The sequence below is a fragment of the Ambystoma mexicanum genome, chromosome 7q (genome assembly GCF_040938575.1).
Source record: "Ambystoma mexicanum isolate Mex_15411 chromosome 7q, UKY_AmexF1_1, whole genome shotgun sequence".
In the NCBI taxonomy this organism is placed as follows: Eukaryota; Metazoa; Chordata; class Amphibia; order Caudata; family Ambystomatidae; genus Ambystoma; species Ambystoma mexicanum.
The window spans coordinates 673,024,307-673,047,215 of record NC_090941.1 but is presented as its reverse complement, the minus strand read 5'-3'; the positions used below and the strand labels follow the sequence as shown (position 1 = coordinate 673,047,215).

At 46.9% G+C, this 22,909-nt stretch overlaps 1 protein-coding gene across 4 annotated transcripts in view; it reads left to right on the top strand.

The window, feature by feature from the left end:
* The window catches only part of WASF3 (WASP family member 3), a 730,276-nt gene that overhangs the window by 222,739 nt on the left and 484,628 nt on the right, over nt 1–22,909 (top strand). For all 4 annotated transcript variants that reach the window (XM_069639295.1, XM_069639297.1, XM_069639294.1 and 1 more), the window contains one exon: nt 7,957–8,098. In XM_069639295.1, the coding sequence (XP_069495396.1) occupies nt 7,966–8,098 (133 nt within the window). In that variant the 5' untranslated portion in view covers nt 7,957–7,965. The remainder of the gene's footprint in view (nt 1–7,956; nt 8,099–22,909) is intronic.

The following is a 22,909-nucleotide window of genomic DNA, read 5'->3' as shown; positions in this document are numbered from 1 at the left end:
TGCTCAGATCACCATCTTCAGGGGCCCCTAAGATATTGTCTCAAACTGTCACCGGTCGGTAGCCGGATTGATAATATCCATCCACAATAAAAAAATCTTCAAGATTTTGCAACTGCATGTCGATAGCTTACCAGTGCATGATGGTCCACAGAATGTTTTTTCAATAAGGGGGCGTAAGGACCAATGTGTGTTTTTTTTATTTGTGGTTTTTTTTAGGTCACAGGGTACCATTTCCTGAGTCAATGAGCCTAAATGGTTAGAAAAAATGCAAGAGTTGAGGCTTGTTGTACCGCTAAATAGGCGGGGATGGGGTCTTAATCAAGATTGGTTGGTTTCAATTTCTGAATTAAAGCTTCAATGTCTTCTGGATTTGTCCATGAGAAAAATAATTCAGATGGCATAGAAATAGGCACAGTCGCACAGTTATGAAGTAAACAGATGGAAGTAGAAGAAGATTGTAGATCGATTTTTTTACGGATAGAATGAACCTTGTCATGGAAATCAGCATTAAACTCATTGGCCAGGGTACGAGACAAGGGTAATTTTGAATTAGCACAAAATGGAGATGTAATATTTTTAATTATGGCAAACAGTTCTTTAGATTGTTTTTTTCGAAGAAGCAATTTGATGTTGGAAAAAAGGGTTTTTTCCTGACCAATACCTTTTATAAGTAACCAGTGCCTCTTTGGCTGCTTGACGCAAAAGGGGATAATTTGATTTTTGACAGATTTTTTTTCCTTAAGTCTGAAAACCATGAATTATTTTTTGTTTTACTGTGTGTTTTTAATTTCAAAGGTGCCCTGACGTCACAATAGTTTTTCAGCGATGTTATATTAGCCTTATACTATGTTTCACAATCTATTGTCGCTGAGTTTGGCAGCAGGTTTGCTGTTAATTGAAGTCCTGAAATCGCATGAAGGACACTTTTGCTGCGTGACAGGACATAATGTATCTGAGTGCATGTCACCACCGTATGGTCTGACCAGCTCACTGGTAAGTTTGATTGATGGCGTAAAAGTCAACCCCCTGTATAAAACAATGGCCCAAGTAATGTGAAGCAGAGTAACTTAATAATGTAAGGCCATGTCCAGTTAAAATATCACTCAGTCGAGACCAATCCATATTATGAGGGTCATTGCACCAAACATTGAAGTCTCCAAGAATCAACAGTTTTAAACTTTGAACTGCCTCTGATGCAGGAAATAAATTAATTTGCTAAAAAAAAAAGAGCCACTACGGCCTGCTGGTTGATAGCATAAGAGTAACCGCATAGAGTTATTTGCAGAAGTGAATAAGGTGCAGACGGCAATCTGAGATTGCTCGTCCCAAGTCCCTGAAAAGTTTTAAATTTAACTGCAAATTTGAAAATAGCCTCCTCCGTTACCTTCTCCATTTTTATCTGAAAACCGGAGGGAACAAGTAGGTGAAAATGGGAGATCGAGTTGGCCTTAAACCATGTCTCAGTAATAAAGAGACAATCCGATTTTAGGGAAGATAAAAGATCATTCAAGGCCATAGCATTTTTTACTGCCGACCTGGCCTTAATTAATGCTCCTTGGAGGACTGGACTATTACTATTTCCGGTAATAGTCTTTGTTGCAGACATAATTTTCATGTTTGTATCTATACCCAAAGCTCGAAGTTTGTTCAAAGTACAGAGGCTAATAGTTCCTAAAGAGTCCCGCAGCCTCAACATAGTGCCACAAGAATACATTTTGATCCCAAAAAGCCCCCAACCACCCCTGTCTAATATAAAACAATAAGAAAATAGTTACATTCCAGTGGATAAAAACAATCCCCCAGCGTACCTACAGATAGATCCGGAGGATTCCCAAGTTGTCAAACAGCCGGACATGCCAACCGCCGCCCAGGCCAAACAGGCCAAACGGGCTTTGCTGACGCGGGCCAGTTATGGCCTGCGTAGCAGGGCAGCGCCTTCAGAGCCGGTGCGCGAGTGCTGACGCTGATGGGAAATGTGGTTTAACGCTGCAGTATGTTAGAATGCTTGCGTTAGAAAGGCATTCCAATTGGAAGTCGGAAGGCAGGAATTAGCGTTGAGACCAGAGTAAAATTGGAACAGATATTCCTATCCACGGATTTAGCAAAGATTACTGAATGAAGAATTAAAAGCAATACTGCTAAGTATAATTAAAAACAATTACATAGTTAAAAAGATGTAAATGAAAGAACAGTGATATAGCATAAAGAAGCGCTGGCAGCATCAACAGCCCCAAATTAGTATATCGGTGTGTATGCTGCCGTGCTGACAGACATCCCTCTCTCCAACCATCTAACTACCCGTCTCTCCTGGTCTGACCACTCTCTCCTCTCCTCCCACCTTGAGCTCCTCTGTCCCCTGATGATGCCTCTGTCCTCACTGCCAGCGTCCTTCTCTGTCATTTGACCAGTGAAACGTGTCAGTTGCTGCATTTGCCTCTACCTTCACCCCCCCCCACTTCTCCCCCGCGCCCCTTTTACTCTCCTTCCGACTCTCAAACACCTTGGACATCCTTGCTCCTGTCATGAGGATTCGCATGAAGCCGGTCTCCAAATGCAATTCTTGGTATGATTCCGACTTGGCAGCTTTGAAACGCAAGTGCAAAGCTGCTGAGTGGAAGTGGCAGGCCTCAAGTACAATATGCTAATGGGGAGGATTGAGTCAAGGCTACTTCTCCCTTAGACGCTAGGGTAATGTTGACACAGAACTACAGGTTGCTAAGGAGTGTTTCCATTAGCTATGTATGATGACACTGTCACAACAATAATGCTGTTAAAACAAAGTTGATTCTAAAAAATCATAATAAAAATAGACATCTGCATATGACTGACATAGTTGGTTGATACATAAGAACAGTACTAAATCAGTGGCGTTAGTAATATGAGGTGTTAGTGCTGCATACATGTTCAAAGCAGATTTCGACTGGCAGACCTCAAGTACATCCACTGACAAACTGGCCTGTCGCCTGCTCCAAAGACAATATTGTCTCGCCATCTGCTTCAAGAAGAGGGCTCGCGTCCAAGCCTGCATCACTGGGACCACCAATAACATGGCTGAACTCTTTAAAATCTGCAAGGAACTTGCCAATCCACTGCAGTCTCCTCCTCTCCTCCTCCCTCCCATGCCCTCTGCAATGCACTGGCTTCCCACTTCTCCAAAGCTCAGGACATCCTGTCCTCGCTGTCATCTACTCCCATTCCCACGCCACCTCTTCTCTTGCCCACCCCCCTATACTCTCCACCTTTTCTCCCACTGCACTGGATGAGGTCTCTAGAGTAGTCCGCTCTTTGTAAATCTCCTCTGAATAGGTGCTACCATGTTCTGCAAGAACCTTCAAGGACAAAATTGCCTCTCGCGCCCCAGCCTTGGCTGACCTCTGTAACCATTCCTTTGCCACTGGTTTCTTCTCACAACCCCTCAAACACTCTCTTGTGCACCCTCTACTAAAAAAGCCATCTGCAGACCCTTCTTGCCCAGCTAACTATTGCCCTATCTCTATCACCCCTTCCTCAGGAAAACTCTTGGAGAAGCTGGTAATCCCCCGACTGACCCTCGACGCCAAAGTGGCTGGCTGCCTCCATGACCACCAGTCTGGTTTCAGAGCATCCACTACTCTCCTGAACACCCGTGAAGACCTGCTCTCGAACCTAGACTCTTAACTCCCCCTCTGTTCTGTTCCTCCTCAACCTTTCTTCTACCTTTGACATAGTCAACCACTCCATCCTCATAAATGGTCTCCATGATACCCTAGGCATCACGGACTGGGCACTGGCGTGGTTGACCTCCTTCCTTTCAAACCGACCCTCCCAAGTGTAATTGGGCCCTTTACTCTCCTCCAACTCACTCTCTAACTGTGGGGTCCCTCAGGGCTCTAGCCTATCACCATGGGTGTTCAACCTCTACCTAGCTCTTCTTGCCCACTTGATGTCCACCTTCTCTCCTCATTTTCAGTGTTACGCTGATGAGACACAGCTCTCCTTTAAGCTCCCATCCTCTACCTCCTCTCTTTACTCTCTCATACTAGACTGCCTGACTGCTATTCAGGTGTGGTGCTCTGCCAATGATCTTTGCCTTAATGCCAGTAAGACAGAGATCATTCTCATTGGGCTGCCTGCTCTCTCAGGCCCACCCACCCCAAACCCTCCACTCTTTGGCCACCCTCCTTGGGCCCCCTCCCCTATACTCACCCTCTTGTGAGGCAAAAAACCTTGGTCATCTTTGGCTCCTCTCTCCTTCTCTCCACACATCTCAGACCTTGCCAAGAAGTCCAACTTTCAGCTCTACCCCATCAGAGGCATTCTCCCTTTCCTCACCTTCCCCCAGAAGCTCAACGTCTCCAGAGCTCTGGTTCTCTCTAGGCTGGACTACTGCTACAGGCCTCTTCCTCAATCTGCCCCTTTCCTCCCTTTGCCCCCTACAACTAATCCAGAATAGGGCTGCAATACTTATCCTTGGCCTCAAGCACAGGGACTGCATTTCTCCAGCCCTAAAATGTCTCCACTGGCTCCCAGTGACCGCAAGGATCAAATTCAAGACCCTTTGCATCATCCACAAGGCTTTCTGGGGTTTGGGACCTCTGCATCCAGTTCTCTCTCTAAATGCCTCCCTGTTAAGTTCTGGAAACTTCGCAAGACTTTCCTTTTCTCCTCATCTTTCTCTCTCCCCCTCCCGTGCTAATGTCCCCCTGCCACTGCAACTGGTGCCTGGTCCCTTCTGAGTCATGCTGAGGCCAAACCACCCCGGACTAGTCTTCCCCCCAGCATCCCTTACCAGCACTTGCCCTTGGGCAACCTCCCCGGACTTGCCTGAACCTGGTCCTCCCTGTCCATCGCCCTTCTATTTCCCCTGGCACTTGCCCTCATTGCACCGCCCTCAGCACTTCTCGTCCCTTTTGCGCCCCAACCCTGCCCCCTACTCCTTCCTCCCCTGCACCTATCACCTTTGTCTTTGCACTTGCATGGTAGAATTGCTACAAGGCCAATATAACCGTCACTGTTTTCTTTTCCTAGGTCCTCTCCTACCCCCATTTCTTATCTTGTGGCGCCTGGAATCACTTGTGTATAGGCGCCATACAGATGCCCAATAAATAAAATAAATACATAAAATAACTCATTATTTCTCCTCTGCTGCACTTTTCCTCTACTCCAGTCAACTCTTCTCCTTGCCCACCCCAAGCAGGCTACTTTCCACCTCCTTCACACTCTTCTGCGACTCCCTCTCCTCCTCCTGTTGCTTCCCCTCCTCTTTGTTTTCTCCAACCTACTCAGGTCTGCCTTTTTCTCTATCTCTTTTCCCTTTTGTCTTTCTTGTTGTTCAGCACTTCTTGATCCTCCCAACCTCCTCACTTTCTCTTTGCTCACCGGCCTCATCTGTGTTCTTCTCCAGCACCTCCTGATCTTTACAGCCTCCTCTGCATTCTCACTGTGCTCCTTCTTCCCCTCCTCCTAGTCTCCCAGTCCACGCTCTCTCCCTCCTTTCCCCCACTTTTCTCTGCCACCTCCTCATATTTCCAAAGTCCACCTAGTTCTCGTTTCCTTTTTCCATTGCATTAATTGGTCTGTTGTGGCTCCCCTATCTCATACTGTTTAGGTTGCTCTGCCTCCTCTTTGCCGAACATAACCATCACTACTCTCTCCCACAAGTTCCAGGCTCTAACCACCGTACTCACGGTTGCAGACGATACATTTTTAATACTAATGTGCGACCCTTGCTGGTCTACTGTTTCAGCTGATTTCGTTTTGTGCCAGCAGTTGCTCGCGAGCCCTAGACGCAGTCCTCAATATAGCAATCTGATATCTGGTTTACTGTTTCTCATTTCTGTAGGCCAGTTTCACATCTCCTGGAGGTAAGGGTGTGCTGGCAGTGTTGGCTGCTGAGGAGCCTGGCTTGCTTGATGGCACTGCCTGGCCGCCTCTGTGTGACAACCCATCGCTGAATCATGGCTTTTGAGTCTGCAGGACCCTCCATTCTTTGCTCCACAAGCGGCTCCACCAAAGTCGTTTTTCTGTCAAAGGCTTCCTATGCGGCTTTGTGACTCACGGGGCCCAGTGACCGTTCCATTGGAGACCTGATTAGCGCAGTACTATTCTATTATAGGTGCACATGCATCATGCCCTACTGCACCAGCTGGCAACGGGCGAGCTGTGAATGCAGCTATTTAATATGTTCTGCTTGCCTTTCTTTGTGGCTGTTGTGGTTCTTTAGTCAAACACGACAGCCGTGGAACCACCTGGAGGCGAAGGTTGCTGAAAACAAGCACAAACTGCTGTAGTGTCGTGGAACTATCTTTGTTTGTGGAGGTACAGTCCAGATGGCTCGTGGTGCAGAGTGCGTCCAGTAGCGGCAGTTCACATAGGGGAGCCACTCCTCAGAAAGTTCACATTCACTCTGGACTTCTTCTGGTTAGCTTAACCCTTTGCTTAGGTCATTATCAGTCGCACATCTCAGTCACCTGCTCTGGGGCTCTCGCCTCTTCATCACAGATTACGCAGGTGTCCATTAGCAAAGCTTCTTTTCAGGACAGGGGTTCTCGATGGGTCAGGGGAAGAGTTTGCCTTGCCTGTTCTCTCTTTAGTCAGTGAAGATCTGGTACAGTTGATGCTAGGACAGAGCTTTGCCGATGGGTGCCACATTGCCGATTCAGGCAGGGCCCCTTCAAAATGTGTGTTCAAGTTGATACATTTTTGCATCCTTTGGGATTCTACTCCTGGTGTTTACACGTTAAGGGAGCAGGTCCTCCACTTCTATGGAGAATTGGGGCTGAGAAGGAACTTGGTAGCCACGGAAGCAGTGGGAACCACCTTGTTACATTTTTAGACATCCCCCTTGGCTTTGCCACGGATGTGGTTTCATGAATGAATCCAGAGGACCTTGATCTACTGGGCGTAGTTGGTCCTGGCAACAGCAGCCCTCCCTCTGAGGCTGTAGCCATGATAGGCACACTCATATTGCATTTACATGCAACTGACATCCGGTGGTAGTTGGTTCTGAACCTTATACACAGTTTTTTGTGGTAGGAACGGCCCACCACCCCGGTGCCCCACTAGAATTCCGACTGGGCTGCGACCATCCAGTGAATTCCTCATAACAAGCCATGCACAGAGACTCTATGCACGGGGTAAATGGGGTACATGGTGTACTATAACCCTAAGGGGCTTAGGGTTCCATTGTGCGCAAATGCTGCGCTTGCGTTTCTCAGGCCTTAGATGACCTATCGGGGGAAACCGTAAACAACAAAAATCGCACCAGCCTCACATTAGAAGACTAGGATGGATTTTTGGGGTCACACCCCTAAATAGGGTGAGCTGTCCTGTATAGAGGCGATGCTGTGTTAATAGGATTCTTCAATTGGTACCAATGCAACCTAACTACATAAATGGTTAAAATAGTGTTTTTCGAACAATGTATTGATACAATCCTGCTCATGTTTTTTCTCTGCATTGTTGCCTCCTGTGTCAAATCAAATGAATTAAAACATGCATCCATACAGTATATTATGTAAATAATTTCATTTGAGGATAATTTTAGCAGGGATTGTTCCATTTGCCTGGAATCGTGACCCACCACGTTGAGTACCCTGACCTTTAGTAATCGCCCATCGTAAGCTGCTTTTTGCACACAGAGGGTTAGTGATCGCCTTTGCAGCATGTACCTTGCGATCAAATTAATCTGATTTACTGGAACACCAAAACACGTGGTACAAACTGGCTCTTATCATTCGATGGTCATTGTATTAAATAAGTCCATTCATTTGTGTGTTCACCTCTTTCAAATATGCGAACGTTGCTGCTTTGTATAGCTAGCTCAAGAGCTTCAGGAAACCCAAAGTGTGAGGTATGGCTGGATTGCGTTCTGTTCCAGTGCTTTCTCTAAACTTTGTTGTAACATTTGTGAACTTGCCAAAATTAAATGGGTGAAAAAGGAGGTCATCTTAATGGGTTGTTTTCTTTCTGTTGCAGTTGTGAGCCATGCCTTTGGTAAAGAGGAATATAGAACCTCGGCACCTCTGCCGAGGGGCGGTGCCAGATGGAATTACAAGTGAATTGGAGTGCGTCACCAACAGTACCCTTGCTGCAATCATTCGCCAGCTGAGCAGTCTAAGTATGAGACGCGACATCAGCATAACCAGCAAATGCCTGTGCAACTGTGCTTGCTTCTGCCAAAAAGTGTATTCTATTTTTCTAAGATGTATTTAATCGTTCCAAGCATAACAAACTATTCTAGGCTCTGGTACTATTGGTGGTACTATTGGTGCAACAGAGTGGTCTGCAATTGAAATTACTTTTTTTTCAAAACAAAAGGTAATTTCTTTTTTCGTTTTGGCTTCACATTGGTGCCACTAAACTAGGACATGGTAGAGTGACTTGGAGGGGGGGGGTCGGAGGGGTTTGTCTAGACGGCACACATTGGTGTTATTTTTTTGATCATCAATTACACAAACAGTAACATACGTTTCTCTTTTGTTGTGGGCTGAATGGAAAGGGTCTTCTAGTCTGTTAACCCCTACTTGGTTGGTTTGGGATGTGCATAGTGTTTTGGCAGTAGAGGTGGCTCATTGTGCTGGACTGCTATGTGGGCTCTGGGGGCCGCAGCCCCCACATTAGTCAGATTAGTGGAATCCTGGCTATATCCAATCCCAATGCAGAAAGAAAAGGGGAGACCTGCCCCTGCCATGTTCTCCATGACAAGATGTGGAAACACAGAAGGTACAATACTTACTGGAGGATGTGGAAAGTAACCTTGATGATCTGGAGTGCATTGGGGGATTATATTGTGGATTCCATGGAGGAAAACAAGCATACCCACCAGCCTTCTCCCTGTTGATCATCAGGGAACGTTTCAAGAAGTCTGATAATGGCCAACTTGGTCAGCTACAAGGCTTAATAACTTTCTACTTGAAATGTGGAACGCAGCACATATTGTAACTCATTATCTGCAAATAACGGCACAGGTGAATAAGTAAATGGGGGTAAATCCATCCCTGTCAAGTTCTGTAAATCCTCGTATTCCGAATATATACAGAATAGCACCAAAGGGCCCCTTAGTATGTTGCAGATCACCTAGTACTGCACATTCTAATCACTACAGCTATGAAGCGATTAAGTAATCTTCAAACACTCCTCCATGTTTTGCCCACAGAGATACTATGCATAGAAACGTGGCATTGTCCGAAGCATCAGTAACTCTCTTGCGCCATTTCCTTTGTCACGGGGAAAACTTTTCAATTTGCAAGGTTCTTGCCTGGATGGAAAGTCACTTGCCCCCCGCATCAACATGCACACATCACATCATTTCTCACTTGCCAAGAATCAGCAGTAGCTAGTGCTGAATGAAAATTGAGGCCTGCTCCGTACAGTTGCAGCCCGGGGGTTAAATCTCAAAAGTAAATCAATTTCCTCCCAGAATATATTTGCAAACAAGCAGCAAATCAGTCCATGGGAAACAAATTAGTTATAAATCAATGAAACTTGTTTCATTGCTGGCAGAAGTAGAAGCCTAATTAATCGCTGTTAGTATTGGGGTTTGTGCTATAGGTTTAGGCTCATGTTATTTATATGTAATTCGATGGGCACACCTTGTATGGAAAGTGGATAATTTTCCACAAAATAAGCTGTAGGCACACATTTCCCCAAACTTGGCCAAAAAGGCTCAAGTGATATGGCACAGGGGCTAGTGAAGATTTGTTACCCGTATGAGAGCCACAACAAAGAAGTATTCAATGACCATACAAACACAAGTTGTCTGTTTCAAGACAAATCTGCGTGGGAAATGGAAATACTTAAGAAAATATATTCTACTGCCAGGTCCATTAGAAATAGACAGGTGTGCATAAATAGACAACAGTAATACCAAAATGATTTACCAATGCAAAAGGATCATATTTTTTAATAGTGCTTTTCGCAACAATGTCTTCTCAGTTTTACCCTTTAGAAAAAATCCACGGACAGATATAGTAAATATAAGGTGTTTTGTTAAGGTTTTAAAGAACTGGTCTGGTAAGAATGGGGTGGTTAAAACTAAGGCGGTGGGGGATTTCCATACACCTCTTTCGAGCTCTCCATGTGCTCCCTGCACCCTAGCCAAGGCGTCCCTAACCTGTGCGCTCTGCCCCTGAATCTCCCCGACGAACTCTACAGCCAATAAACTATACTATCCAAGCCTTACAAATCTTGACAAGGAAATCTAAAGGCCTTTTAAGGGCTACCTTTGGTCTGTTGGAATGCCTGTTGTCACGAGGGTTTTGAACAAAATAGGATAAAGCGGTAACCCCTTTGCCACTCTGCATAAAAACAGGAAGATTTTCAGAAAAAAAGCTGTCATTCTTTTAGGTATGCAGCAATTTGTCTTGCTAAGTGAAGAAGATTACAATCCTAATCCTAATTTGTAGGTATCAGTTTCTGAATCATACCTTCAATATCAGCGTAAATGTAAAGTTAGGTATTTTATATAATAATAATGTAATTGGTTATTTATAACGCGCTTATTACCCACAGGTTTCTAAGCACGGGCCGAACCTGTGTTGCTCCGCATCGTTGCGCTTCCAAGACGAACGTGTTGCCCCAGTGCTGTTAAGAAGATGCGATTAGGGGAACCAAACTCTGATTAGAAATGTGTAAATTAAGCATTTGTGGGTCAAAATTCTGGCTAATAGAATTAACTTTATTGTAGATAAAGAGATTAAACTAATTTGCTAAAATACCAGATGGAGGTAGCCTAAGTGAGACTGTGAGGAATTAGACCATCCGCACGGTGGCTGTGCATTCGCCTGGGCTTTTATGAAATGTTTAATTAAATGGAATGATGGTAGAACAACCTCAAGAAAATGTCTGGGGCTAATCCACACACATTTTCCTATGCTCACACCAAGACAAATGCATAAACTGTGTACTCTGGGTGGACACAGCCTACAGGCACAGTCTGCCATGTCATATTTAGTTTGGATATGACAGCCAGTAGTACACCATGTCATCTCCAGAAAGGGGAGGGCCAACCTTCCCCCTGCCATGGCCAGCCTGATTAACTAAAAAAGGCTCCATGGATCCGCCCTGCTCTTTTATTCTGCCCTGCAGCTGGTGGCAGCGATTATCATACCAATCAAGTGTACTTCAAACAGAAGCCACATGGTGCCTGGCTGCAGAGGTTAACAAAGGAGACCGGAAACGCCAACAACCTTTCATATGTAACTGTGTCGACCTGAAGCCAGCTCCTGTCCTCTGTGTCATTGACAGTGAACTGTCATGTCTGGGACTGCATGTTTACGCTCCATAGGGGGACTCCATTCATCTGTTAAGAGAATGTAGCTTTCAGGAGCCAGAAAGTCTGGTTTCGCCACGGCTTCAACTCAGACCTGGTGCTTTAAACTAGAACTGCAGAGAGATCCATTAACCAGAGAAATTCTTTGATCAACAGACTTGGTATCACATGTTTCCACCCCTTTACATTTCCTGTTGCAAAGCACTCTGGTTATGACCTCATGCATACATCAGATTGTTGGTGGGGACCCCAGGAGTTGTTCATTAAGGTGGGCATAGCCTACACCAATCACTGTGGCCCACTTGGCTTTAAAAGAGGTCTGAGCCCCTCTTTTGGCAGATCATTGAAAGAATTCACTGAAGTAACAAAGATGAACTCAACCTTGGACCCTGGCTGAAGCTACAGTCTGCCTTACATCTTCCGCCAGTGAAGGAAGGATGGGTCTTCCAAAGAGGAAAGCAAGATCCCTCCCTTAAAGATCTCCCATAGAACAGAGGGAGATACCGAATCCAGAGGACCCTCTAGCCACTCCAGAACTGGTGCCCAGCCAGCACATAGCATGCCTTGCTTGGCTCTACAGCAAGCTTCCTAGGTATGAAGTGCCAGAAGGTCTCTGAACCTACAACCAATGACAAGACAGCTGCCTGCAACACACACTGCAGCTTGGGCCGTCCTCCTTAAAGGACGACACAAGCCCATTGAAGAAGCTGGGAGAAGTGACTCAACGAGCATCTACCGACATCCGCCTTAAAGGACATTTTCAAGCCAGTCAAGTCCCTCGAGCGGCAACCGACTGCAACACCGGTGTCAAGCCGGAGTCACTTAGACATCCGAGACATCTCGACCGCTGCTTCAGTCCCTCCGAATAGCACTGAGACAACAATTCCTGACCCTGAACCACTGTGTAGGCCAGCCTGCATCCATTCATCCAGCTTCGCTCGCTGTACCGTCTTGCCGCCTGATACCCACAGCTGACTCCCGTCTTGAACTCTGTCACAGAAGCCTGCAAAGTGCCCTGAAACCGGCACGACCTGTTGATCAGGGCTTTCATGAGACGGGCTGCCGGGGGCAGGGAGGCAGGAGGGGCAAACCTCCACGGGCTTCCCGCTTTCGGGATGGGGGGCCCGCGGCACCCTTTCCTAAGTAGAAGGCAGCACTGTCCACCCGTGTCCTTTATTCATACGGGGGACTGTGCTGTCTGATCTCTGCCCCGCAATGATTTTGCTGTTTGTTGCGAAACCGTTTGGCTCCACAACAAACAGCAAAATAATGGGCGACCGCAGGCCTCAGAAGTGAGCTCTGCTGCCTCCCGTTAGTCAGCTGACAACGTAGACATGCTAAATGACAAAAAATGACTCCTCTCCTGTCAGTCAGGGTGTTCACGTTGCTCAGTGTGAACACTCTGAATGATAGTTCTCTCCTGTCAGGCAGCATGTCTACGTGCGGAGTGAAGGGAGGACCATACGGTCCCCCCGTGGCTGCTCGGGTGCTTTTGAAGGGTGCAGGGAGGTAAGGTAATTGTTTTTTATTTTGAATTAAATGTGTATATATGTGTATTTAAATTATGTATATGTGTATGAACGCCTGCGTGCATGTTGGCGTTTGTGTCAATGCTGTTTGGTTTTATGTATGCATTCATGCAAGGAGTTGTGTGACTGGTGGATGAATGCATGGGTGAAAGTGTTGTGTGTGCAGGCCCTCCCCTAAATGTAGTCGCCCTGCAGGACACTTCTTTAAGGGGTGGAGTCATGGCATCGGAGGTGCACCTATGCTAAAATGTACAGGGAGTCGGGGGACTAACACTTCAAATGTTGGGAGAGGTGCTAACTTCAAGGTCTGTGAGGGAGGGGCAAACATACTTGTGTGGTGGCATCTATCATCTTTCCACATTCAAATGAGACTATTCTGGTGAAGTTTCAATGTTACAAGCAGCTAACTCTCGCCTTCATTTCTGAAAAGTGCCACTTAAGGACTGCTGGGAGAATTAGATGTCTCATGTCACCACTTCCCTTCTAATCACTCCACTGGCATGCAAGTGCTAACCCCACATCACAATTTCAATTGCCTAAAAATGTATGCATATGAATGCAGGTGCCAACAGTAAAATGTTTTATGTTAGTAATTGTGGGGCCTTTAACCACGAAACCTAGGCACTGTTTAACGTTTGTGTCCTGTTCCGTCTGGCCACAACTCTGTTGGCCAGCCCAGCAGGGGCTGGATGACTGTTTTGAAAGCAGTGATTGAGTGGGGCCAATAAACCCATTGTGCTGTCAGTCTCCCCACTGAGGGATGGCATATGGGCCTTTCAGCTGTTACAGTTGAAATTGGCCCCTAAGCAGCTGCCCCCATGTTGGCAGTCTTGTGACACAGAAACTGACTGATAATCTGCAGATTCTAACCACCTTGCTGCATTATTTTGACTTCATTATTGATTTAAGCACTCCACAGGTGCCTTGGGCTATTTTTCCAATCAGTAAGGCAAGGGGTGCCCTCAAACATCAAAAGTAAATGGGGCCCCACCAGCCCTGACACATCTTCAGCCAGCCCTGCTCCGATTTCCCTCCCAATTCCCTGAGCCCAGCCAGGAAGCTGAATTGCTATTGCACCTTCCCTTTGGCCACTAGTCGCACCTTTCACCCCAATTCAGAGGTTGTTTACTTTCATAATGTTATGCTAATCTCTGGCGGGGTGGGGTATCTAAAAGCTGAGACCAGAAGTTAAGACTTTGACTTTATCAAAGTGAGTCTGTTGATCTCGCATGGATAGGTTTTTGTGCTCTGCAAGTTTGATGCTGCTGCCAGTCCTTAACGAGTGCTATGGGCTGGCGACACATCGAAAGAGGCCTTCTGCCTCAAAGTTGGCAAGGGCTTGTGCCGCCCATGCAGCCAGGTCGAGTCAACAAAGCCCAACATTTCGGGAGGGGGGTCAGAGCCGATCTGGTCAATGATGTTGCACCACTGCATGGCATTCTCTTGTTTTGGTTATTAGGTGTGCACCAATAAGCCAAAACTATAGGTTTAGCGAACAGACAGTGGTGGAAATACACTTTCTTTATCTGGGGCATCCCTCCTATTGCAGTGAAAGAGGACGGGTCAGGGCGTGGCTACGAGGGCCATGTAGGAGGACGTGATCTGGAGGAGCTCCCGAGATCCTGTAATGATCAGGGCGAAAAAGTGCGTAATGATGGGCCGACGACCGCTGAAAACACACATGTCGATGTGTGAATGATCGGGCCACGCGGGGTGAACTCCTGGATGGTGCAGGAAGAACGGCGGCCGAGATCTTTGTGGAAAAGATAAGGAGCGCCGGAGACGAAAGAAACAAAATGGCCGACCAATGTCCGGAACAAAGGAAGGAGCAGGCCGCACGGTGACCGAGCGAAAGGGGCGTACTGAGTGCACATTTGTCATTTGTGCAAAATACAGGTCCTCTGGGTCATGTCGAATAGAACGATGAAGCCGAAGGCGAAACAGCCCACCTTAGACGACTTCGCTAAGACGTCCCCCGGGCAAGACAATACCAAGAGCAGGGACAAGCCGCCTGCAAGCGGCATGACGACTTCGGGCGCTGAGCAAGAAGTCCTAGCTGCGATTGCGGACCTAAGGGCGGCCTGGGAATCTAAACTCGAACTAGCCGTCACTGAACTGAAAACAGCACTGGCCCTCAAGGTCGGAGAGGTGCAGGAGGACGTTAATCTACTCCGACAGGATGTCAGGGCCTTGGCGGAGCGCACGGAGTCCCTTGAGAAGGAAGTTAGCCCGAATACTGCGGATTGCGCCTCCCATAAGGCCGAATTGCATGCCCTGATACAAAGAGTGGGCAACTTGGAGAGCAGAGCGGAGGAGGCGGAAGGACGAGCCCGACGAAACAACATCCGCATCGTGGGCCTGCCGGAGGGATTGGAGGGCCACGATCCAACGGAATTCATTGAATCCATGCTACTGAAAGAGATACCCGGAGGAGCCCTATCCCAAGGATTTGCAGTGGAAAGGGCACATAGAGCTCTAACAAGGAGGCCGCCGCCGGGGAACCCGCCTAGGCCGGTGATAGCCAAAATTCTTAATTACCGAGATCGGGAGAGGATATTGGAACACTTTCGTAAGGGAGGAACGATTACACGAGGAGCGGCAAACATCACGGCTTACCCGGACTATACCCTGTCTGTGCAGCGTAGCCGCATGAACTTTGGGACGGTAAAGCAGAGATTGAGAGAGGCGGGCCACAAATATATGTTACTGTATCGGGCAAAACTGAAAGTCATTCATAAACACAAAATTTTGTTTTTTGAGACCCCGGAGGATGCCATGGGATGGCTCGATGCGCAAGGATGTCCCCAGGAGTCAGAAGTTCGGACGGAGAAAGAGCACGGAAGATATAAGTAATGCACGAAGAAGGTGCCACAAAATGGCAAAGCACGTGGGACTTGAATATAGTCGTTTGCGCAGCCTTCAGTAGAGAAGGTCAGACTATTGCACTAAATGTTACAAGCACTGTAGTTATTATTGAATTAACGGGAGCCTTACAGAGCGGTTCTCTTTACCCCACAACAATTTTAGTTAAGTGGCCATTAGGGCGACTTCACCCTACTGAGCTCTGTGCATTGTTTGGTGCTTGCAGGGCTAGATGTGGGGGTGCCTGAGTTCCGAGAATGGAGCTGGGCAGCAGTTGGGGTGTGTGATGTTGGGGAAGGGACGGGTGGGGGGAGGGGAGGGAAGTTGGGAATTTGCCGTGTACATAGTTATGGGGGGTTTGAGCTGGTACGAGAAGCTACAAGCAAAGATGGAGAGCTGTATCTGTATCACGTGGGCAAAGGGGAGTCGCTACACGGAAGGCAAGAAGACACTCATGAGCCAGGGGGGACCTTAAGATCGTAACATGGAATGTCAGTGGACTTAACAGTTACTTAAAGAGAAACAAAGTCATGATGTACTTAAAAAGACAGAAGATTGATATTGCGTTGTTGCAGGAAACACATTTGACCCAGCAAAAATTGGAACTGGTGGGGAAGAAGTGGAGAGGTACTGTAGTAGGCTCTTCGTATTCTGCCTACGCTAGGGGAGTGCTGGTCTGGGTAGCACCGCACGTTCCGCTCCAACTTACACAAGAGGTGGTGGACACGGAGGGGAGGTTGGTCATATTAAAGGCTTTGGTAGAGAATAGAGAGGTGTGCATTATAAATACGTATGCCCCCAACCAAAACACTGCGATGTATTTTAGAACCCGGTGTACTCATCTGGGCGCGTGTATGGGAGGAGCGGTTATCTGGGGAGGGGATTTCAACTGCGTGCTCAACCCAAAGGCAGACAGATCTGATGGGAAGATTGATAGGCCCACCCCAGCGGCCAGGGTATTGCAGACATTACTAGATGACTTTGGGCTGGCGGATGTTTGGAGACTGAAACACCCTAATGAAACACAGTACTTGCACTACTCAGCTCCGCAGCACCTGCACACGAGGCTGGATTACTTTTTTGCCACGCCAGATGTGGTGATAGAGACCACCCAAATAGACTATAGAGCGAGGGTCCTGTCGGACCACTCACCTCTGGTGCTGAGCTGGCAGTACTGCCGACCCAGGGCGCGGATACCGACATGGCGCCTCCGGGCGGAGGCGCTCCGAGACCCAGTCTTCAGGGAAGATATCAGGGATGCGATCACACAGTACTTTGAGGTAAACACAGGCAGCGTAGATTCAGTGTGCACGCTCTGGGAAGCCTTTAAGGTGGTATTGCAGGGTGCTGCGATTGCTAAGTCAAAAGGCCTACAGGGTGGGGTCCTAACGGAACTAGAGGAAGCGGAAGAGAAACTGGAGCGCGAAAGCAACAGGGCAGGAGGGGATGCGGAACTTGTACTCGAGTTGCAGCAGAGGTGCGCAGAGCTTTGAGAAAGGCTCTGCAACCTTAACTACAAGAAGTATGTCGAGAGGCAACATGCAGGTGGGGATAAAACTGGCCGCTTGTTGGCGTGGTTATATAAGAGCGAAACCCCCAGGCCCCCGGTTCGGACAATAACTAGAGAAGACAGGGAGGTGGTTGACACCCAAGAGGGAGTCAACGATGCATTCTTGGACTATTATAGGACATTATATGAGGACAGAGGAGGGGACAATCGGGATGAGATTAGAGAAACTCTAAAAGACATGGAATTACCTAAGATTAGTGCTGAAGAAAGGGAGGAGCTGGACGCACCGATTACCTTAGAGGAATTGAATGAGGTGGTGTAGCAGCTGCCCGCCTGCAAGACCCCGGGCGCGGACGGATTCCCAGGAGAGTTTTACAAAACATATAAAGTGGAAGTACTCCCCCCTATGCTAGAGATGCTTAATGAGTCTTTTGAGATGGGTCGGCTACCGGAATCGCTCAGAGAAGCATTAATTGTGCCGCTCCCTAAGCCCAACAAGCCAGGGCATAGCTGCGGCTCCTATAGGCCGTTGTCAATGTTGAACCAAGATAGCAAGATCTTGACGGCGGTCCTGGCCAATAGGCTGCGGAGGGTTATTAGCAAACTGATATACCCGGACCAGACAGGTTATGTCCCCAACAGAAATATAACCCACAACCACAGGCGACTCCACCGGGTGATCGAAGAGGCAAACAGGAGCGAGGGGGAAATGGCGGTGGTGTCCCTAGATGCAGTCAAAGCTTTTGACTCAGTGAGGTGGCCATGGTTGCTGGCGGCCCTGGAAGAATACGGGATGGGGCCGGGTTATGTTAGGTGGGCAAAATTACTATACAGTGAACCATTGGCCAGAGTACGCACAGGATCGGTGATATCTGAGAGGTGGCATCTCAGTAGAGGCATCAGACAAGGGTGCCCCTGGTCCCCGATGTTATACATTCTAGCCCTGGAGCCCCTGGCAGTGTACCTCAGACAACAATATGACATGGCTGGTATTGAGGTAGGGGGAGAGAAACACCTAATATCCTTGTATGCTGACGATTTACTACTATATTTGAAATATCTGGAAGAAAATCTTCAGTATATTCTAGAGGTTATGGAAAAGTATGCAGAACTGTCCGGCATAGCGGTAAACCCCCAAAAATCGAGCATGTTCCCATTGGGGAGCTACATAGGAGCTCCTCAGGAACGGTTGCCAGTGTTGTCCGTACCTTGGGCGGCTGATTCCTTCCGCTACCTCGGAATAGATGTGTATCATACGGTGGAGGGGGAACACTTGCATAATACCGAGGTGGCTGTGAAAAAAATCCGAACAAATATGAAGTTTTGGGAGAAGCTGCCGCTGGCGATGATGGGACAGGGGGCGATGCTCAAAATGGTTGTCCTGCCCAGGCTGTTACATTTCTTCAGTAATATACCATACTTGATACCCAAAAAGTTTTTTGTCAAACTGAACAGCATGTGCAGGGACTTCCTCTGGCATGGCACTCGCAATAGAGTGGCGCTATAGAAGCTACAGAACTTCCATGATAGAGTGGGCATTAAGCTGCCGAATTTTGAGGCCTATTATGTAGCTAGCCAGTTGCAATATGTAACCAAATGGCTCTCTGATGAAGTAACTCCTGAATCTAGGCTGTTTGGGCAGGACTGCACCCCTTTTTACCTAAATGAGATTATCTTGGTGCCTAGACTCGAAATGAAAGAACGCCCGGGTATGCTGTTGCTTGGGTGGAAGATGTGGCACAGAGTATGCCAACTGATGGAGAACCCGTGCCCGTGTTCCCCACAGGTGCCGCTAGTCGCCTTAGCTGGGGGAGACAACCAACTCAGAATGATAATTAGGACCTATTGGGAATCGGTTGGGCTGGCCACGTTGGGAGATGTATGGCAAGAAGGGATTATCAAAGATTTTGAAGAACTGGGAGAAGAGACAGGTTTGCATAGAGGCCAATATGTCACGTATCTTAGGCTAGTGCAGACTATTCGTAAAACCTGGCCAGAGACTACTGGCGGAGGAGCCAGACGTCCTAATGGGAACAATATATGACAGAAGGAGGGCACGAGATCTCTAGACTGTACGAGATGGTGATGACCCGGGTGGGGAAGGATTTGACTCATTTGAGGCTGGACTGGGAAGCGGAGGTGGGGGCACAGATGACCGATGGAATGTGGGAACGTGCTATAGGATACCACAAGAAGGTGTCCAGAAACGCCAGATTGCAGCAGATACAGTTATACATAACGCATAGAGCCTATATGACCCCGAAGAGAATATCTAAGTTTGTAAACGCAGAAAGACAAGCATGCCCAAAATGCTATGAAGAAGATGCATGATATGACACACATGTTCTGGTCTTGCCCAGTGATTGAAGCCTTTTGGGGGGGAAGTGGCACGGAAACTAGCGGATAAAGGGGTCACGCTCAACATAGATACGGCCTGGGCCTGCCTGTTGGGAGGGTTTTCCAGACCACGGAATACTAAACATCTTGGGAAACTGAGGGACCTGGCATGTGTGCTTGCTAAAAGAAGGATTGCCATGGGCTGGAAGCAGAGCCACAAGCCACGGGTTGAGGTATGGTGGCGGGACTTGCAAAAATGGGCGGAGGCTGAAACGGTGGTGTGACGGGAGGCATGTAGCAAGTGCAGGGAAGAAGTGGGTAACCTGATGGCTTGGAGAATGTTAATAACAGAACTGTTTGGCACAGTAGTGGATTCTGCAGCTTCGGAAGGAAGCGATACCCAGCCACACGTAGCGGAAACAGAACGAGAAACGCAAACAAGCTCTTGAGGGTGGGGGGAGATTTGGGGAGCAGTAACGTGCGTTAATTGATGTTCACGAGTCTGTTGTAAATAATGCTGCAAGTTTGCTTTGTATTGTTTATTTGTTTTCAAAATAAAAATAAATAAATAAAAAAAAGAGGACGGGTCCAGCGACGGGAAGATTAGGCAGGTGTAGGGCAGGCATTTTAGTTACCTCCATGACCATTTGCCTCTTCACCTCAGAGGATTTATCATCCGCAAAGTTCAGAATCTGCACCCCTTTTAAACCTAAATAAAATGCACTTCAATATTTCCAATGCAGTGCAACATTGACAAGTGATTTCACAGGACTCCCGCTCAGACCCTCAAGTGGTTTTGTGGGGGAGTGTCTCGCTTTGGAACCTAGCGACCACAGTTGAAATCCCTGCCCAACATAGTTTAAAGTACAAACACACCACAGCATTCTAAAATAAACATATAGTGCACATAGATTTCCCAGATTGTGGAGCTGGATCTAATATCTGGTGAGTAATTTTTTGCCAGATCCTTGATCTCGGAAGATCCGTCCCAATGACAGCATTGAGTACAGATAGGAAGAAATGGCAAATGAGGAGGAACACAAAGCTTGTAGACGTTTAGTTATTTGCCCACCCGTTGACCTCTCATAGCCATGCTAATACCTATGGCAATTCTCACCCAGTTCCGGTCCACCCCACCAAAAACACCTCTTCATTGGAACTCTTTGAGCTAGCTTTAATCAAGCCTTGCCATCAAACTTTGCCCTCAATGTGCCTGCAAGTGTTTTCTAAAAGGAGTCTTCTGAGAGTTAATGACTTAATTGGAGTTGTAAACACAGTACTGGTGTAATAAAAATGTCTTGACCAGGTCTGCCTTCAGCCACTCGATTGTAAAAGCACCCTACGTGTCTTTTGCTGAAGTCATGTTAAAAACAAGCATTGGCAAAGCCAACCGTTTTGGCTTGTGCATAAGTATTAGGCATTTGCCAAGCACTGCTTTTAGCTGCGCAGGTACTCAAACTATTTTGCACCTGGTACCATCAACGGCCAGCTAATACCAATACAGCAGTGCCTTTCCCATGCCTACATGAAAGCCCAAACTGTTAGCGTTGCCAATGCTCCTTTTGCTTTCCCTTGATGCACAGTACTATGCATCATGGTTAAAGCAACCATACTACTTGACTAAATTGGTCCAGATTGAACCAATCTAGCCAGTAATACCACTTATGGTGCACAGTCAGCCTGGACATACTTTCCGTGGCATGGCATTTTTACTGGCTGGGAATCCGTACATGGTAATAATGGCATATATTGATGCAGCCTGCATGGACATACATGGGAACAACCAGCATGAATATATTTTTATACTAGCATATGTTTTGTGGAAGGGCGGCATGAAATGTATTGGAACATGTTCCTGTGCACGGTTGGTGAGTTCCAACTATTGGTATTTTCCATGTGCTTCCATACAAAACCAATAGCAAACTGTATGGATGTCTACCCAATTTTACAAAGAAAGTGCTGTAAAATGCATAATTTTAACCCAATGTTTCAAACAATTTCTTTGGAGTGAGAAACCCCCTCGAGCAACCCTTGTTTGGTTTGGGTTCCCTCACTGTGCTCTGTTGATCTTGCATAATTGGCACAAACATTTAAGCCTCTTAAGTTCAGAAATGTACCAGCCTCCACTGTACATCTATCTGTCGCTTTGTATGTGTGTTTTAATGCACTCACAGGGGCAGGGTGCTCCATAATGTTGGCGCCATCCTATATATATTCATGCATATGATACAAATGTTAGTCTGTCATAAACCTTTCTTCAATAGAGCATTCTAACTTTGCTGTAGTTGATTTGCAGTTGTAGTAATAAACCATATTTGGGGATCCTCCACACAAACTTGAGGGGAGATTTCTCGAGTCTCCTGTTTGCGGAGGTGCCACCACTGGCCCAGTGCAAACAATTGTCAGGTGGCCTCGCCAAATGTTTTGCCCCAGGCCTCACCACATCTTTTGACAGCCCTGCTGTTGAGCACGAGGTACATTGTGGTTCTGTTCCCCTGGTCCTTCCCGGAAGGCCCCTAGAGACATATTAAGACCCTTTGCTCCCTTTATGCTGAAGCCAAGTAACCTTAAACTGTTGTGATTATTAATCATACCGACTACCCTCCTGTCAGTATCCAGAGTGCATCCCTTTTCTTCATTGAAACTGTCTGTCCTCTGCATTCCTTTACAGGGTGAGTTGTATTTCGTAGTGTTGCTAGAACTGTCTGTTGTGATATAAATGAAGTTGATATTTTTGATACAACCTTGACTGGACAGTGCCTTTTATCATTGGGTAATCCTTGTATTTTCGCTGTGTTGCAACTAACCAACCATCCACAACCTTTCGGGAATAAGCCTGTCGTTTGGTTAACGAGGTTTATAATTTGCATGTCATTCCAATCTGTTCGGATTTCTTCTGGTGTATTAGAGGTTTGGCGCTGATTGATGGTTTAGAAACGGATATTCACCCCTGGACCAATGGTACCCTGAAGTTGTTTAGTCAAACATTCAGGGATTGTTACATTCTTTATTGTGGCTAAGAGATCCTTAGATCGAGAGTTGATCTGTTTTTGAAAAAATTGTGACTTTGCCATTAAGATTCTTTTTTTATAAATAGCCAGTGCTGATTTAGCAATTTTCCAATCAATAACATCGTTAGTTTTTATCCAAGTCTTCTTTCTTATGATAGTTTTGTTTCAAATGATGTCCCTAGTTATGTGAGGCAGATGCTGGTAATAGTGATACATCGGGAGACAAAAGTCGTTCAGCTTAAGACAGTATACATTAAAATCACTAAGGGTCAGCAATTTAGGACTTTGTAGGGCTTCAGAGCCGAGATACAGCTCTAAAGTTGTCTAAAAATGAGTCATTAAGACCTGGTGGTCGATAGCAGAGAACCACCCGGAAAGAGTCATTTGGTGAGAAGAATCGGGTACAGGC